The 19609-nt window shown below is 42.3% G+C and overlaps 1 protein-coding gene across 2 annotated transcripts in view; it reads right to left on the minus strand.

Annotated features, from left to right (window-relative positions):
- Window positions 1-19609, minus strand: part of tmem132e (transmembrane protein 132E) — a 556143-nt gene that overhangs the window by 152209 nt on the left and 384325 nt on the right. The window contains exons 1-2 of one of the 2 annotated variants that reach the window (XM_049591245.1): window positions 14593-15143; window positions 13020-13986 (exon numbers count right to left, since the gene is read on the minus strand). In XM_049591245.1, the coding sequence (XP_049447202.1) occupies window positions 13020-13986; window positions 14593-14671 (1046 nt within the window). In that variant the 5' untranslated portion in view covers window positions 14672-15143. Of the gene's footprint in view, window positions 1-13019; window positions 13987-14592; window positions 15144-19609 lie in introns of those variants that run through there. The other variant, XM_049591246.1, reaches the window with a different exon arrangement.

The following is a 19609-nucleotide window of genomic DNA, read 5'->3' on the forward strand; positions in this document are numbered from 1 at the left end:
ATATGCCTAATGAGTTTACAGCTGTACTCGCGACCCAGATGAACTTTGTGGGTTCGAGTTGAGTTAGATAGAATGTCTGACTTAATTGGTTGTGCTTGGGTTTGTTTGTCTCCAAACCAGACCATCACTCAACAACATGCTGAGCATACCAAAAAGCCCTTAACAATAGATATGGGTCTACAATAAGAATCCTTCAAGTGTATAAACTAGACTTACCTTAACAAAGTTACTCGGCTCGCCTATTCAAGGTTACAAAAGGGCTGAATTACTTTAGTAGTAGCCAAGCAGTGCAATAAACCTGCATAAATATCTGCATTTCGCCTGGCACAGAGAGCTGACACATGCAACTTTCTTTAAGCATTAAAAAACTAACTCCAGCTCAAAACAACCCATTTCATTAAAATCTTGGCACATACAGTATATCCCCCCTTTGTGACTTGATCCACACACATTAAAGTTCACAATGGTAAATGCTTTCCCCCCTGCTGCTTGGCCTCAAATGACTTGTACACAGTTGAGAGGGAAAGACAGAAAGAATGGGAGGAATGAAGCAGAAGAGGTGGAGGAGTGGTGGTGGTGGTGCAGTCCAATATGGCCTAATAGAGAGGCTTATTTTGTCACGGTGAAAGTGGAAGCACTTTGAGGCGAGCAAGACTCTCCTGACCCTCTCCTTCCTTTATCAGAGATGAGTGCTGATAAACAGCAGTTCTCCATGTCACCCGATGTGTCGTGACAAGACGGCCCACGGCAGAGGCATCACTTCCCGAGTCATACGATCTGAACGAGCGCGCGCTCCACGGCGAGAGGTGCTGACATTTCCCATCAAAGCTGTTCGGGAAAAGACGAGCCGACACTGACAGCGACAATTGAGACGTGGGACACGGAGCGGAGCGAGACCGCAGAGCTGGCAGGAAGCAGAGGCTGGGGTCAGGAAGTTGCTGTGTTCCCTACGAGGCGCGAGCAACCATCTAGCTGCCGGGGATGAAGCCACTACTGCTGAATGTGGGTCACTCTCCCTGGCTTCCACTGCGCTTTCTCTCCTCAAGCCTTTATTTGGAGCCAGGGCATTTGAATACTGCATGTCGCACCCAGGGCTCTGGAGTACTGCGCTGTTTCCAAGAGCCTTGTACTGTGCACATAGATGAGAATAATATGAATGTAGTTCATGTGCATGCAACGAGGCTGTGTTTACTTCAGCGAAAATGTCAATGAGTCATCAAAATCTAAATTGGCAGCTCCTCATTGACTACATTGACATGCACGCAGTGACCTAGCTGCTGTTTAAAGTCAGGTTTAGCTACTTACTCGACCCTTTGATATCCTACAACTATGTCTCCATATGAATAAACCAATCTTTCTGGCTCCCTACCAGGTGCAGCTCTTTGACAAAGCAAAGTTAGTTACAGTGGAAATAATAAGCATTTCATTAGCAGCAGTAATGGTCAGTGCATCATGCTTCACTCAGTAACTTTTCAATGATCTGTCAGATTGTAAAGCAGCACACACAGCAGTTTGGGCTCATTAAAATGACCCACTGTGTCAATCCTGCCATGGCAATCACTATCACTCTGCAATGTATGAGTAGAAGTTCCCCAGAAAGCCTCATGTTAGACGTTCCATCAGCAGTCGCACATTTCCTCCAGCTGACCCAGCTGGGCCTCCAGCCAATCAGAAATCTTTTGCCACTACACAGGGAGGCCCTGAGTTATCATTACACAGTATAGAGTACATCTGGAGACAGATTTTAGTAAATGCACAGGGAGAACTGATGCTCTGCGATGACAAAATACCATAAAGACATCACAAGCATTTTAGAATGATCCATCGGCCAACGCTTTGTATTTAGCGGGAGAATTGTCTTTGTGTCCTTGAAGCTGTGACAAATAGTCCCAAGAGTCAAGAGTGACAGCAGAGTAGGAAGACATGTTTATGTTTTAAAATTTAGTGAGATTTATCACAGCTTTTTTTTTTTTTTTCACTAAAAACAGCTGTCTGCTGCAGGTGGAAATGAAGAGAGTTGTGGGTGAGGAAACCCTAACAAGCTAAAGGGGGCTAATTGGTAATTCTCTGCGGGTCCATCACTGTAAGAGCCACATTTCGCATCATATGAAGCCATTTGAAGTGGTACTTTTCATGACAGTATTCCCCGAGTAACTCCAACCACTAACTGTCATTTTGTTTAACCATATACATGTATTACACATATATGTCATCTAGCTTCTGACAGTCAGTTTTCTATTAACAAAATGACAAAATGATGCTAATTAACGTCTCTAGCACATCACAAAAATGTTGATACTGAACATATTAGCAACATGTTCACTGACATCATATTTCAGTTGCCAAAACAGGCAATCTGGCAATACAGTATCCACTTGTAGTGACTACAGCATTATTGTTTTTTACCTTTTAAATAACATTTAACCAAAATCACTATCTTTCCCTGAAGCCCCTTTTACTACACTGCCTGTTCAAGGCAGGAATTTCACATTGTTATGCCGCCTTGCAGTACTTTATAAACGGTACAATCCTGGAATTGGGGGACAGAGTCGTCTCACCTTTAAGCCTGCAATGAAGGCAGTGATAGTGCCAAAAGGAGGTCTGTGTAAAAAGGACAGCCATGGATGGGCCGGGTATGAATTTTGATGATCTGCTATGTGTGCGATACTGTGGTAGATTTAAAAAGCAGCTGATAGCATTTAGCAACTAACTCAAAGCAGAAGAACAGCAGCCGAAAATGTCTGCAAACTGGGAAATAATGAGGTCTGGAACCTGCTTACCTTCTGAGTAGAGGACAAGATCAACTGCCATGTAACAGGGACGGTAAATGATTGTTATTGCCATTGTTATTACTTATAAAACACTGTCTATGTGTATGTTATATATCACACTAGAGGCTGATGCTGTTGTGTTACATGTCACGCCCATCACACCTCTTTCACTTCCACAATGCCAACATGCTGCAAATGCTAAAATCACACATGATGCCGCCATTGTTTGGCTCTGTGCAAAAATGCAAAGGTTGCATAAAGATGGAACTTCCTAGCTGCCCTATGGCGCGATCTCTGCATAAAAAGGGCTTGACATTGAAATTAAATGTAGGACAGGAATCTGGACGAGAAACTGAAGTTGTGGTATAAAGGTTGATGCTTGGACATAGTATTTTGTTACCTCAAAGAAACTTTGTCCCTGAATATTATCCAGGCAGCGATGACTTTGCGACAAACACGTAGTTAAGAAAGCAGTTTAGTAACTTACAAACATAATTTCTAGGGGACAGAGTCGCCTCTGTAGTGTCAGGACAAGACTATCAATACAGAGAATAAGCCAAAAGAGCAACTAAAACTAAATAGACACAGCCAATGACTTTAAACTATTTCCCACCAAATATGATACCGTAGTTCAAGTGGCCTCCTGTGAGATCCTTGTGATTTTACCAGCTACATACTTTGCTGTCAACCTTGACTAAGAAGTCACTTAACACCAAGCACTTCTTAGACATCACTTCTCATTAAATGAGTGTATCCAGTGTTGTGACACTTGAATTCTCTTTTCAAATTAGAATTCTCTGTTCAAACAAACAAAAAATGCACTATGGAGAATATCATGAATATCTATGGAGAATATCACTGTCTGTGGCGTTTTTCCCCCTGCAACACAAGAACATGAGGGGCGGGCAGCCAGGGCGGCCAAGGCTAAGTCAGTCTTCACCCAAGCAGCACTCAAACATCAATCCAAATTAATCTGCACAGACTTTGACTGAGAGATTGAACATGTAAGAGATATATAAAAGGAAATAACCACCATAAAGTTTTCACAGTTCCTTGAAATAATAAGGACTCTGGTCAAATAGTCACAAGAAATATTGCTTAAAATTAATCCAAATCCCTTGTGTTACACAAAGTTCCCGCAGTTATTCCATTCACTGTTTGGTTTTATTGTACCGTTTATCAAATGTTCTGTACTGTTATTACTATGCATTGAATTTAATATAAAATATTCATAAAATATGTCACTTCGTCAGGGGTCGTCAGTTTACTCAATAAAAAAAATTGGGTCCCTTAAGGAAAATGGTTGGGCAACCACAGACGTAAAGCACCTTTCATGAACCACGTATTGATGGAGTCACTATTGTGGCACTACATATTAATCTGTGAGGGTGAGCAGAAAAAACTGCAGATGATTAAAGACATGATTTTTAAATGATGTTTACAGTATGAAAAGAAGCTCATCCAGAAACGCCATATCATTCTGCACCATGACAAACAGAGTATGCCGAATAACATTAAAAACAGCAACACACATTATTATTGCATTGCCATGGTAACCAAATTTGACACACCACTACTCCCCATCCCACGGCATGACATGTACTCATGCAGGCACACACGGCGCACATATCTGACAGCGCTGCTGTGGCCGCGGGATAACTGGGGCAGATTCCACAAGTGGCCGGCGCTGCCCTCTGTCTGCCTGGCACGCCATCATCTGCATAACAAGTCAAAGATCTTCAAAGTCGGACGACTGAAAAGGAGAGAAATTGGTAGGAATGATAGAGGCAAAGGGAGACTCAGACGAAAAAGAGGAAGCCTTCTGATTCATCTTTAAAGACGCTTCTTATTGCATCTTTAATCATCTTCCTCAATGCGAGGGGACAACTCGACAGTTGGCTTCCAGAACTATTGAATTCACACCCTATTGAGTTGAGTCGCTCAGGAGGTTCGAGCTGGCCTTTCTTCTCCCTGCCCCATCTCTTTTTTAACTCTCCGGCTTCATCACTCCTCATTTCCATCCCTGCAAGGGGCTCAGAGAGGCAGTCTGCCTGAGAGTTGCAGTGGTGTGTGGATGCTAACATGGTCAGCTAAATGTTTCAAGAGGCAGGGGATATGACAAAGCCTTCCTCTTGTACTACAAAGCCTCGCTGTAAGTTTGTCACACCACGTCTTGACTGACGGATTCCCACAGCAACACTTTTTCTCTGATTTAATGAAATATTTTGTAATCTAGATTCCACATGAAGGCGCACATAAGTAAAAGTGAAGAGCACTGTCAGGCAGAGACTCTGTGTAATGTAGCTTTGTGAGAGCGGAGTATTATGACTGACACTAGATCATACATTTTACAGTGAGGGAGTCTTAAGGAGTGTAAATGTTGCTCTGACGGTGTGAAGACAAATGCTTGGGATTCTTGGGGGCTGGGACTTTGATAATGAATGGTTAGCACTCTCGTCTGGCTACAAGAGGGACGACTGAGTGAATGTCTTAAAATATACACACAAAAAAACAAATCCAGATTATTAAGTCATCAGTTAATTTTAGATATTAGCCGCCTCGAGACCAGAAATGTCATTAACTAGTGAGGCTGTCATCATGAAGCTAACACTAAGGGAGGAACAAATCTGCAAGAGGGTCCCCCAAAGATTTGAAAACTCATTTCCTACTATATTATATTATTTATCATAAACAAGTACAGCTATACAGTGCACTGAACAAATATGCAATACAGAAAGCAAATACTGTCTACATAAATTACACATACAGTGCAACATAAATGATAAATGACACTTACTCAGACTTCATGGAGGGTATCTGACAAATATAATTTAATAAAGACATTAACATTAACTGAAAATGCCTGTGAGCCGTGTTTTGCTGGGGTACGGCAACTCCACTTGGACAAACTACACACATAACTGCAGCACACCTTAATACTAGAACTAGTAGTAATAATAATGGCCTTTTTCGTTAGTTTAACTGAAGACAATACTTGGCTTTCTGTGCAGATATAAAAACTGTTTTTCTTTAGTTAACAGAAAAAGAATTATAGAATCTATATTTTTGTCTTGTTTTGGATTATGGGGATGTTATATAGACCCATTTAGGACAGACGTCACAATGACGTCTGTTTGTTAGCTGGAGGCAAAACATGACTCTCCCCCACAGGGCTGTAGGCTACATAGTCTTAAAATGTCATCTCATTGTGTTATTGGGAGCCAGAATAGAAGGAGTCCTGATTCAAAACTTTAATTTCATCACATGCCGGCCACCACTGCCCGTCAACAAAAACAAAGACAACTAGGGTTAAATGTGATAAGACCAAAGGACTGGATGGAGGGGATCATCAAAAATGCTCACATGTGCAGCACACACTTCATATCAGGTTAGGGAAAAAGTATTTCCTGTTGTAGGGATGAATAACGTTATGTGTATCAAGGGTTATCATGTCCAACTCATCAGAAACTGGGGAGGGATAAAGAGGAATATTGGATTTCTCCGTAAACTTTTTAGCGCATTAGCTAACCTTAGCTCAGATATCAAAACAAACTGGAGGAAACTGTTGAAGTGTCATCCTCCTTTGTAAGATTGCCATAGTAATCTACCACAAAACTTCCTGTGACATCATCCATCCACTGAGTGAGAGCATACAGGTCGGCCAGTCTGGTCCGGCTGGTCAGTGTGGCAGTCTCTTCAGCTTGTGTTAACCACAGACCTTATGTCAGGCATCTAACCAAAAACCCACTGACTTTGAGACGACAGAACCGTGAGTGCAAAATCATTCCTGGGGCACTCTATTGTGATTTGCTCATGATTATTTCGGACAGTGGTGCATTTTTTAAATGTAGATTACTCTCTTTATATTGGAGGGAACATTTTTAGCAACAGAATACTGGGGGGGGGGGGTGAGCCCCCTCCAAAACACATTATAATCACTGCCTTGTCAATTGGTGAGACGCAGGTTAATGTGGCCTTTAGCTCAGCTTTTCAAAACACAATTTGTTCTCAAAGTGAAACAGGCTGATTATACCGTAACTGTCCATCATCTGAATTGTGATCGGCTGATGAATGCACTCTGAGGTCTTTTATCTGCAAACAACAGATGTAATCACATCAGCCCAGAGTCAAGGAGAGAGCCTGATTTTGTTGATTATTCATTAAATTATACAGAGGCATCTCGTACACAAAGAGGCATTAAATTGTTTCCAATTTAAAAAAAAAACAAAAAAACTAATCAGTGTTTTGTCTGTATAAGACCGTGTTTGTAGGGTGACACACGGCAGGTTTTAACACCTTTTCTGCAATATACTTATAATCTGGTGGGTTATCATTAACACACCTGAGTGAAAAAGTAAAACATTATTTTTTTCCTGTTCCTTTTTTTAAAATTGCAGTTCTACTCTCTACTCAAGTACAAACGGCCTTGAAGGAAACATGTTGCTGCTTTATACAGTCCTTGACCTTGGTGGATTGTGTATTGACGTCATTGTTTTGTCATTCTTTCTCTTACTATTTTTCCCCTTGTGTTGCTTCATGTATTGTATGTGTTTTAATATGAGACACAATTTATTTTCTTACTGTTGTAACTGTAACTGCTGCTGAAGAGACCTTGTATCTCAATGGGAGCTTTATGGTTAAATAAAGGATGAACAAAAAAATAAAATATTTTCGAGCCATTTTTTACATCACTACATTTATATCTTTGTTACAACTAGTCTGCTCTAAATGCGAAGAGCACCTCTACTGCAGATGTAAGGCTTCCAGCTGCCTGGAAGAAAAAGAAGCACCATCTGGTTTTGGACTACGATGTGATGATGATGGAGCAAAACCTAGATCAAGAGGAAGCTTCCAGTGATAATCCTTGTATACATCTTTGGCTTAGTTGCAGAAAATAATAAATCCAAAAAATAAATAAACAAATCAAAACCTATATGGCTAGACCATGTGGGAATTTAATTTGAAAGGACAGACACAGGAAGAGGCCACGCTCAGCAGTCAGACAGGAGTCAGGTTAATTTCCAGGGCTGGTACCTGCGGTTATTCCACAGGCTAGTTAATAACATGTTGGGCAGGAAATCCAAAGTTTGGGATCATTTTGAGAAGGTGAAGGACGAACCCAAGGTGATATGTAAACTCATCTTCATTGGTCGACTACAAACATGACGTATCATCTGAAACATGGAAGTAGCTACATGCCCATTAGCCCACAGCGTCATTAACAGGCGGCTCACTCAGTGTGTGTCAAACCATTGTGTTGCCCCGCCCAAAATATATCATTCAATAATTAAATTAATATCGTAAACACGCGGGTGACTAGTCGACTAATGGCCCTAAATGGCAACTATTGGTCGACTAGGAAAATTCTCAGTCAGGGGCAGCCCTGACAAAGAGTAACTTGTACTTTAAATAATTCACGAACTCGGTACGTTTTTACTTAGACTTGATTGAGCCATTTTTATGGGAATAATTGTACTTTTATTTGAGTACATAAGGATGATGTTAAGATACATTAGTATCTTTATTGACAAATGCATCAATAAGCTGCTATGAGGTTGGTGTCAAGGTCAACAGACTATGAAGAATAAAGTTGATCGAATGTGTTTACTTTTCCTTTTGTTGAGGTAGTTGGAAGTTCAAATTCTGACTCCAGTTACAAAAAGTGAACAGCTGCCACCACTACTTTGATTGGTTTGGGTCTTAACCTTTAGATGTTAGAAGTCTGGGTTTATTATTAGGGGATTTCTCCAACTGAAATGTGAGGAATGACTATTAATAAACCACTCCTGCAGGGGGGAATTTATCCTGGTTTTTGCTCGGAGCTTATTGAGTTATTGAGGCTTAATTAATATCCCACAAATCTCCAAATTTCAGTCTGCAAGAGCTTCGGCTAAGATTACAACAATCATATTTACAGTGTGTTTCATCATCGTTGCTGAGGTAGTCGGTAATATTCTCCTTGCGTTTCCATTCTTCCCTGCTGCCTAGCCTACGAGCAGCGAAACACTTAACTTTCCTCAAGCTTTGTCAAGTGCAAATAATCATTTATTCTCTAACCCTGAATACTGTGTTGACAGCCGAGGAGAGGAGAGCGGTGCAGGGACCAGAGAGCTGAGCTGGGCCTCGTGCATCCTCAGCTCTGTTTCCATAGGCAGAGGGTCAAAGTCAGAAATTTAACACTGCCAAATATTTTTCACTGTAACAGCTATTATGGTCCTTCTGGAGACACAGCTCTAATGTCAGAGAATATAAAAACAAATATTGATGTTCTGAGAAAAGAGGGAACAATGGCAGAGCCGTGGAGGGACTGAGGAAGACCGAAAATACAACTTGTAAATTAATAGCCACTACTGGTTGTTTGTTTGTAACACACCAAATTGACACTTGAATCATTAAATATTATGTCCTGTCATGTCAACCCATTTAAAAACCCATTTTTTCATTTTATATTATGCTAATTAAAACACATGAAAGCTTGTGACTGCTCCTGGATGTACAGGACGTACCCAGATAAAGCTCTTTTATTTCAGTTTGATGGGTTTTTGTCATTTATATGCTAATAAAATGACGACAATTTGGATGCATTTGCAATGGGAGAACAAATTGCATACATTTACTGTAAATTCAATCATTGCTTTTATTCCAGCACTACAGAAGTCAACTGAATAGATTGCTCATTAAATGCTATTTTGTAGTTAATCATGGTAAATGGTATTGTTATTATAGAATTTAAAGGAGCAGTGTTTTATTTCTTAGTGAATCCAAATTTAACCAGGTGAGTCCGACCAGTCCAACCATCTCTTTTGCAAGGGAGACCATGTCAAAACAATGAATAAGAAAAAGCTAGAGACAAACAACAATAACCACGATAAAAAACATAAGATATACAGCAACATGTAGAAATATTGAACCACCCATGCACAATGACAAGCACCAAGCAATTAATTCACCCTCATACTTATGAGAGCTTTAAAAATCACAAACAGACCAACTCTCTTAGTTTATCTTTTTTGAAGGTTATCCTGAGTGAGTGGAGCAGAGACCTTTCTTTCAAACCTCAATCTGTGCACTAAGAACAGACAATAAGACTGGATCTTGAGATCTCAGACTGTAGCTACAGTCAAATCTCTGTTCAATCAAGGTGCAAATGTATGAAAGGAGTTAACTCAGTGTGGCTTTATGAGTGAAAAAATACCAATGAATGAGCCTACGACAGGTCAAAGATGGCCAACCAGCCTTCAAATAAAACGTGCAGTGACGAGAGAGGGCTTTACAGTTTGTTACAGTGTGTAGGATTCATAGGATTTAGTGGCATGTAGTGGTGAGGATTGCAGATAGCACCCAGCTTAAACTACCACCATGTGCCAAGCGTGAACTCCGAGTTAAGATCTCTTCAGTCAGTACGTTTCATGCTCATTTCAGTCGAGATGTGGTTATGGCTGGACTAGGCTATTTAATTGGACTACTTTCCTTGTCCCAGTATACAAGCTCAGGAGGGGAATCGATTGATTCACTGAAGTTTTTCTGACTCTGCTATGATAGATGGAGATATGCCCCCTTTCGGCTTGTTAGTACTGGACTTTTTTCCAGTTGACCGATTACGTCACAGACCAAACTATCAACTAACAAGTTAGCTACCGTTAGCTAGCGGCAAACTGGTACCATGGTGGACAACTTTACAGCTCTGTGCATTTCGTCCGTCTAAAACTGCACGGCTCTGGATGTAGAGTTTGCCATGTTGTTACCGGCTTCTTCTTCTGTTACACAATTAATGCTATTTGACTCCACGGTCAAAGCCCGGGGTGGAAACTGTGGCGCATGCGCAGAGCACCTTGGCCTGTTTGGGTCTGATGGACTGTATACATGCTGGAGTAATTCGACTCCCCATGGCCTTATCTGGGTGCGTTAGTCCGGCTGAGAAATCCAATTTACAATAATTTAAGTTGGACTATCATGTTTACATGTCTCTTAAAAGTCCGGTTTTAGTCGGGCTAACACAATAAATCAATTTTCTCTAATGTCATGTTAATGGACTGAGTGTTCATCCTTCAAGAGGTTGGTACCAGGAGCCAAATTATCCACAGAGGTCTCTTTCTCTCAAAACAATTAGACCAGGTGATTAAAACTGGGGAAAACACTGACCAAAGCGGTTTCATGCTGTTTGGCTTGTCACAGACGGGCTGCTAGTCCAGCACCTGTTAATGTGTGCTTACCTTTTCTCTCTAATAACTTAAGACACAGATGTTCAGGAGGTTTTTAGCGGGAGCTGAATTATCAGCAGAGGTCTCCTCCTCTCCGAAACAAAAACAGACTCGGTGATTTAAACTGGTAAAAGCACTGAATAAAGAAGTTTCACGGTAAAAACGAGTGCTTCTCTGACACTATTTGGCACAGCAGGGGTTGGAGCCGAGCTCAGCTTGTCTCTCTGATAACTTCAGATCCAAACATCCAAAGACAGAAATCTTTCATCTGGTTAAAATATATACTTAAAAACAAGACCTAAAAAAGTGTATAATAAAAATTTAGCTTTAAACTGAATAAAAAGTCAATATGACAACTTCTGCTGGCGGAAATGATGTCAGTGACCAAATGACATGAACTGTGTCCATAAATAAAATTATAAATTTCTGTGGGTTTGAACATTGTTGGAAACAATGGTTAAAGCAGTTTTACATTAAAAAAACAGTGAATTTCTGATGCTGCTTTTCACGGAGGGGCTGCTAACTACAGTTGCTGGCGCAAATACGTGAATAGCCCCATCTAGAGCCAGTGCCTGGTTTGTCCATTCTGGGCTACTGTAGAAACATGGCAGTGCAACATGGCAATCTCTATAGACAGGGAACCTGCTCTCTATATAGATATAAACGGCTCATTCTAAGGTCACAAAAACACAATGATCCTTATTCTCAGGTGATTATACACTAAAGAAAACATACTTATTATAATATATTCTATTTCTGCCAGTATATCACCTTAAATCCTACACACTGGACCTTTAATGTTATGAGAACAGAGATAGATTATAGATTATAGATTTAAATATCCTTCAACTGGCATGTGAAATATTTGGCTTTTAATTACAAGTCATGAGGATGTTAGATAATGAGCACCAGTTATTATTATTGTGAAGAGGAAACATGCTGTGACTGTAGTCGACATATGTAGAAATGATAAAACTAACCGATGATAATATTTTGGCCCACATTATAGCCTCGGTTTGCTCTCTGTGTGAGAATACTGTACACTGTAGCGAGTACACTGTAGCGAGCCCTTTTAATATGTGATCCACGACCATTACCTGGTCAAACAGCGCAGGCCTTGTGCTTTTAAACACACTCTGCTTTGAGTAGCAGTTCATTGCAAATTATTCATACAATCCTGTCCCGAGAGGAAAAAGAGAAATCTCTGGATGTTAAGCCACCACTTCAAAAGGTGAACCGTGCAGCACTGCCACACGTTAACCCTGTCCTCTCCTGTTTTATCTTACCTGACTTTAATTACTGCTGGCACATCACTGGGCTCAGTGAAGGAGAAATTAATGAGAAGGATGAAATATATGATTACATGCTCATTTGGCTCTTTAGGCCTAAAATGAACATAAATGGCAACTCATGCGCTGGAAAGAATTGGAATTACATAACGCTGGCAACACTTACATGCACACCATAATCATATGCTATCCCAAAATGCTGCAATTAATTTTGGGGGTTATATAAAAACCTTTATCTCATTATGCTGCTTTGAATGAGGTTGATTATCAAGACTGTAATGAAGACATCCAGTGCTGTGATAATTGTGCCATTAATGGAGGGCTATTTGGACGTGTAAATCCAACGTTTCTTATGAGCCTGTCCACCAGGGACTTCACAGGATGCAGCATCCACACTGCATAGCTTTGTTTACACGCAGTGCTGCAGCCTTAAGCCTAAGCCTTGGACAAATTGCAGACAATTATGTGTGAGCATAATTATAAAGGAAGATATAAGACTGCAGTTCATGACAGAGGGGAAATGACTAATGTTGGCTGAGGTCTACCAGGAACCGGGCAAATAATTTATTCATCAATAACTCTTGTGTACACGATTGCATGGAGGAAGGAGGAAAATTCTCAGAATGAGCTTCTGCTCTGCTTGTAAACAGCTTGATCATAATTTTTTATCCAAAGGGTATGTTATATGAATATAAACACATTAACACATGTGACATTCAGAGTGGAGGCGGAATGAATTTGGAAGCAAGGAGGCCTACCTGAGGGTGAACTGCTCCACAGTGGAGTTGGGCATCAAGTAGAGGAAGATTTTGAGAGTCTCTCCAGGTTTCAGGGGTTTCTCAGGCAGCCTGAGGAACATGTTCTTATCTAACTGCTTGTCCACCAGCAGCTGCTCCTGACTGGCCTGGTACAGGCTGATGCTCCCGATGCGCAGCAGGGGGTGCTGTGACAGAGGTTCTCCCCTGGAAGCACCACCACCCCTATGACCTGAGCCCTCACTGCACTCCCCGTCCAGATTAGGCCCGTGCAGTGTGTAGTACAGCTCAGCCTGAAGGGTCTCACTGGTCAGCCCATCCAGCAGCCCGTCAGTGGAGCCTTTCCTCCGACCCAGTGGGGCTACATTGGTGTTAAACCAGGACGGAGGCAGCTCCAGCTGGGCCAAGCACTGTGCCAGGTTGCCTTTCATGCGACAGGAGGTTTTAATTTCACGGACATCCCGGAAGGCGTGCAGACGGACGCAGGGCAGCTTGTCCTGAGCCTTGAAGTCATCCCAGTCACGGCCGGCGATGTAGAAAAACACCTGGACCGTGGGGTTGTTGGAGAATACCCGCGCCTGGACAATGAAGGCCCGCACCTTCCAGTTGACTGTCAGCTGGCCCGGGATATCCAGCGGACTGGCTGGCTGGAGCAACTCCTTGGACAGGGCTTGGTCCCGGGCAAAAGGCCCGAAGCTTATGTTGATGGCTGGGAGGTCTTTTGTCTGGAAAACCACAAAACTCTCAGAGCGCTGCAGCGGGTGTCCAGTGCTGGGGCCACTGCTGCTCCTGCTGCTGCCGCCAACTGTTTGTCCTGTGATCTGAGCCTCCCGCAAGAAGAAAGCCAGTTGTGCATTGGACATTTTGAAGTTGACGGGAAGGTACACATTGGGTGGTGAAGGACTGGTTGTCATTGCCGAGGAGCTGAGGAGGGCATCTGAGCTGGTTGGAGAGATTTTGCCTGCAAGAGCTGTGAAGAGAGGAAAGAGAAGAGAGAGAGGTTAAAGCTTTATATACTTTCCTTTTTTAAACAGAAAGAATAAAGTAAAGAAAATACGTTACAATACGTGAGGAAGAAAGAGACATGAGGAGGAGGGGTCAGTGAATCAAAACGATGAATGAAGTATGAGCAGGAAGTCACAGAGGTCTGCTCAGTCAGCCGTAAAGAGGCAAAGGGGAGAAGGTCAACACACACTAATCAGATGATAACTGGACATGTAAAGCATCCAGAGCACCGGCATTCCACTGACACATGCTGCTCACACTGTCATTGTCAGTCTGAGATGTAGCGACACATTCAATCAGTGTCTGGCTATTCAACAGTTTGTACTGAAACATAAAACTCTTCCAAATCTTTAAAACAGATACAAACTCACAGGAGACATGAAGCCAAGTCTAAGCTACAGAATAAAACCAGACACTTGTGTTTGTGTTTGAATAGTGCACACACACTTCATCACAGTGCGCCGCACTTGTTGAGGAAAAACAAGTCAACATAGCTTAACACCTAAGTTACGACAGTGGAATCAAAGTAGGGCAAAATCAGCGCAGAACAAACAGAATAAATGTGACATACTTATCAAAATTACCCAGAGCTGAGCACAAAAACACAGTTTCCTGTCCCCATGGTCCAAATCATAGATTAAAAGTCCCATATTCCAAATGGTTTTATCATTGAAATCGCATCCTTTAAATCTGAAAAAAAAAAAAAAGAAAATCAAGAAGATCTTTTTAAATTCCCCAAAAGGAAAGCCTCTTCAGAAGGTTTGATACTCAGTGGGCACTCCGCAGAAGTTTGTCTTCTTTTCTGGGTTTCTCTTTAGAAAAAAAATCTTTGTCATGAGCTGCAAAAGGAAGAATAAATGAGGGTGTAAAAAGGAGAAGAAAAAAAAAAAAAGCAATATGCTCCGGCAGTTTGTTCACTTGGTCATGTTCTTGTATCTGGCTACAAAGGTTCCACCGAGCTTCTTGAACTTGTGCTTGTCTAATTCCCCGTGGCTTGGGTCTTGGTTGAAGAGTGGTTCAGCCCCGCGCAGCAGCTCTTTCAATCCCAGACTGTGCATGGCTCCAGGACAGACTCTGATAGACAGGCAGAGCCTCCTCCCGGTTGGTGGGCTGTACGGGAACTACAGACAAAGCCTTTGACGCCGCCCCATCTTGCCACACCTAGTCTCTAGTCTATAATCACCATTTTAGCTCCCGGTCAGAGCTAAGACACACAGCCTCTCAGAGGACTCGCCTCACACCACACACACACACACCGACACACATATGGAGGCAAAAGGAATAACACTCTCCAGCTCGATTCATCCTCTCCCTCTGGACGTGTTCAGGCAGACTCTTGTGTGGGTGTGTGTGTGTGTGTGTGTGTGTATGCAAGTGTGTATAAGGGCTGGGTGTGTGTGTATGTGTGTGTGTGTGTGAGGTGGGGCGGGGGATGGATGTATTGCTTGAATGCCTCCAGGCAGAGAGGGAGAGAGTAAGAGAGTGAGAAGGGGAGAGGGAGGGATTAGGTAAAGATTATTGATGAATTAGCCTAGCTCTCCTTCCCCCCCCCCTTTCGTCTGCTTTAGCCCCATGAGAAATCCATGAGAATGAGGGGATACCGGCCGGAGGGGGGAGGGGTATCTGGACTGCCTCCCTGCTTCTCTCACATGTGCCTGGAATTCCCATAATAAAAGCGAGAGGGATCCATGGATGTGTGTGTGTGTGTGTGTGTGTGTGTGTGTGTGTGTGTGTGTGGGCCCCATAAACTGAATGGCAAACAGTGCGGGCAACAAAAGATGAAGCCGCAGCCGGGGAAACATCCCGCACTTACAAATGAGCAGTCGTAGCCATAGAGAAGGCTGGAGGAACTATAATGATGAGAGAGGCTACTTAGAGGCTGTCTAGTCTTTATCGACCAAAAGCTCTCCACCTCGCAGGAATGCGTGTGTGTGTGTGTGTGTGTGTGTGTGTGTGTGTGTGTGTTTGGAAAGTAGAGCTGCTTTCGCCTTGATCAACATTAAAAGCGACAAACATGCACAGCATTCCACAAGCTTCCTTAAGGGCTCCTCCACCAGAGCGCCATCTGCCTCACTCTCTCCCGGGTCCAAACGCGGAGCCACCGTTCAAATCTCCCACCATTACTGTATATTTTACCGGTCGCATGACAACATAGCAACACTGCGAGACTCTGCTGCCAATCCTTGCCTCAGGAAAGAGGAGAATATGGGCCTCACGTAGATGGATATACACCGAGCATGTCTGCCAATGTTAATACCAAAGCTGTATTTTATTGCTGTGTTTAAAAAGTTAGAAGATATTGCAGGAGCATTACAGACCACGTCTCCTTCACTGTGTCTCGAGGCAGCAGTTGCCTACAGCTCAGAGGAAACCTGAACGCTCAAACCTGCTGGGACTTTTAAAAGTGAATGTATAACGTTTCCCCCTGCCTCCCAGACTACTGTTGAGGTGTCCTTGAGCAAGGCTCTTAAAGAAATGTCTCCATGTGTTCCACAAGCACCTGCTGCTGGCCAAACAACCCAAAACAAAATGGTTTCCAGCTTGCTGCTGTTTTTTTGTTTTTTTTAAAATGGTAATTTAGTTTTGAAAGCAGTTTGCCTCCGACTCGACTGCTTCCCTCCCCTGCATCTGTTCATTTAAACACAGGGAGGCTGCGGGGCCACATCAGGGAACTTAAGGTAAAACTGTGGCTCCACAACAGCTTGCTGGCATTATTTGAGTGCGTGCGAGACAATAACAGCGCAATATGTGGCTGTTTGCATCATCAGTGATGTGCAATATAATCTAGCTGTTGGATCAACTCAAACAGGGTGCAGCAGGAGCAGAGAGTAAGTGAAGTGTGAGATGCAGTTTGGCGACGTGAAGCAATTACCCCAGGAAATTGGTAAAATACACAAAAATAATTCAAATTCAAAGGGACAGGACCTCTCTCCACACAGGACTGATTGTGACTTCTCTCATTTTTACTTTTTTTTGAACAATAATCCCGGCTTGATACAAGATATCATCTCAGTCTTTATTGAAATAAGATGAAAATCCTCCAAACACGATCAAAACAGTTTACACTATGCTGGTTATGGAGATGTGTTTTTAGATGTGTTGCTGCCTTTGGCTGTGACTCTCTGAACATCTGAACAAATGTTTTACAAAAGTCAATATTCATTATTTTTAACAAATTATAGGAGATTTCCAGAATCTCTTTTCTTTTCAAAATCTCAATATCAACATACTCTGGAGGGCTGTCTCTGAGGAAAAGTCATATCTTCTCCTCATATTGTGGCAGAACATTGATTTCCTCTCCATCTGCTGTGATAAATGTGTATTAAATAGCCCTGCTGTCTTCGTGGTCTTTTTATATTATAATGACAACAACAAAGATATATTCTGTAACTGTGTTCTATCAGAGACATATGATTTGTCACTTACTGTCTTGTTATAATATAAAATTACTGTTTATTTAAATGGCATCTGGTGGCTTTAGTGATTGTGATTTTGGGGCTGTTTCTGAGGATCTTACTCTTTATCAAAAATCTCTGTAGTGATCCTTCCCAAAATGTTGACAGACATTGAGAATAATAATCTGAGCCTGTCAGTAGCCAAAACAAACACTTTTAGTGGACATACTGTACACGGAGGATGCCTAAGCTTTGAGTGGTTACACAGCAGCTTGTTTTGCAGCTGTCTTGCTCAATACTGGACCAGTTTCAGAAACTGCTGTTCCTATTAGTCATAAAACATGAAAAAACAGGGCCCAAGGTGAAACATACCAAAGTTACCCTTTAAAGGAGCAGTGTGTAGAAGAATGCAACCAGCTGAAACTTGAACTCCCAGCTAGGAGTCTTTCAGTGTTCTCTGTTAAGGAGCTTTTTAACGGGAGCTGAATTATCCACAGAGGTCTCTTCCTCTTCAAAACAAACAAACCAGATGATTAAAAACGCTAAAAACACTGAATAAAGCAGTTTCACATTACAAATTAATGTTTCTCTGACTCTGTTTGGCCCGTCGCAGACAGGCCACTAGCCCAGCCCTGCTAATGCGTGCTCCCCTTTTTCTCTGATAACTTAAGATCCAGATGTTCAGGAGGTTTTTACCAGGAACTGAATTATCCACAGATCCTTTCTTCCCTTAAACAAATAATGATTTAAAGTGGTAAAAACATGGAATAAATCAGTTTCGCCTTAAAAATCTTGGGCCAGTTGCAGAAAGCACCTTACGTTTGCTCCTCAAGTATGACACTGAAGACTTGGGGCGTGTTCACACTCGGTCCTTTTCAGCCCTCGAAGCAGACTCAAAGCTGTGACTCAGCATTTTTTGCACATATGTGAACACCCTAAAAGAACTCAAAGCAAACCAAACTCAGACCACCTCCTGAGACTCAGTTCGCTTCAAGTCCACCAGTGTGGTTTGCTTAACCTGTGCACTGTGAACACAAAGCGCTCCAGATTAGCTTTGCTCTTCGCCATTGTATTGAGCCCTCCAGATCACATGCTGTTGCACTGGGGTGCCTGGAAAAACGGATGAAATCACGTCAACCCGAAACGCTTGCGAGGACACAGGACGAGGAATAGTTTGGTCTACGAAAGATACTGTGAGTCTCCAGATATGGAATGTAGAATACATGAAACAGCAAATGAAGCCAACATCATGTAGTTGCAACAGCTGCTTATTTGGGGGTGGTATTGCCCGAAGCGACCACTGACCAGGAAGAAAAAAAGCATGGGGAACAAGAAAACCCGTCTTATCGATTGGCCACAAGCAACTGCGATATATATATAGTCCTCTGATAGTCCTCAATAAGCACTTGCACATCCTCACTACTCCACGTCTGCCCACAAGACCATTTCTAACTTTTTCTTTGCTTACCTCCGCTACTCCCGGTTTGCGCTGTTGGCTTTGTTTTTCTTTCTACCCAAAATGCACTGCGCTCTACGTCACTTCCTTTCTTTGGTTCACTTCCTCAATTTTTGCTGGATAGTCCCTTTGCATTTCCCACTGTAAGCGAGCCCCACCAGGGTTCACTTGCAAGTGAACCGCGACCCCCAGTTTTCAAGCAGACCAGGGTTTGCTCATTTGGTCCGCACCACAGTTCGGGTTCACTCCAAACAAACCTAACTATCCGTGGAAGCAGATCAGGGTTTGTTTAAAGCAGACTAAATGGTCCCAGTGTGAATGCGTCCTCAGAGGACTGAGTTCAGTTTGTTTTAATAGGACTACATGTGGAAACTCCCTTCCCTGAAATTCCTTGCTAATAACTGCCTGGAAAAATCCCATTGAATAAAATTGCAGAGCAATCATTAACTGTAAAGGGGCTGGAGGAGCGCAGCTTTGGAAAGTTGAGTGTCTCAGCCCCAGACGGTCACAATCATAAACTGACTTCTGGTAAAATTTAAAGTGCAAAATCACTTTCATTAAGTGAGTCCATTGGGTTCTCCTGGTTGTATAACACTCTTCTTGTGATGCCTTAATTTTTCTCATTCATCTCTATAAACTAAACAATGTTGCCGTTACGATGGAGTCAGAGGTACGTTATGTTTTTGTCCTAACTGTGTTTACCAAGGCTCTTTGTGCAACGGTGGAACAAACTTTAA

This window comes from Epinephelus fuscoguttatus, linkage group LG12 (genome assembly GCF_011397635.1).
Source record: "Epinephelus fuscoguttatus linkage group LG12, E.fuscoguttatus.final_Chr_v1".
Taxonomy (NCBI): Eukaryota; Metazoa; Chordata; class Actinopteri; order Perciformes; family Serranidae; genus Epinephelus; species Epinephelus fuscoguttatus.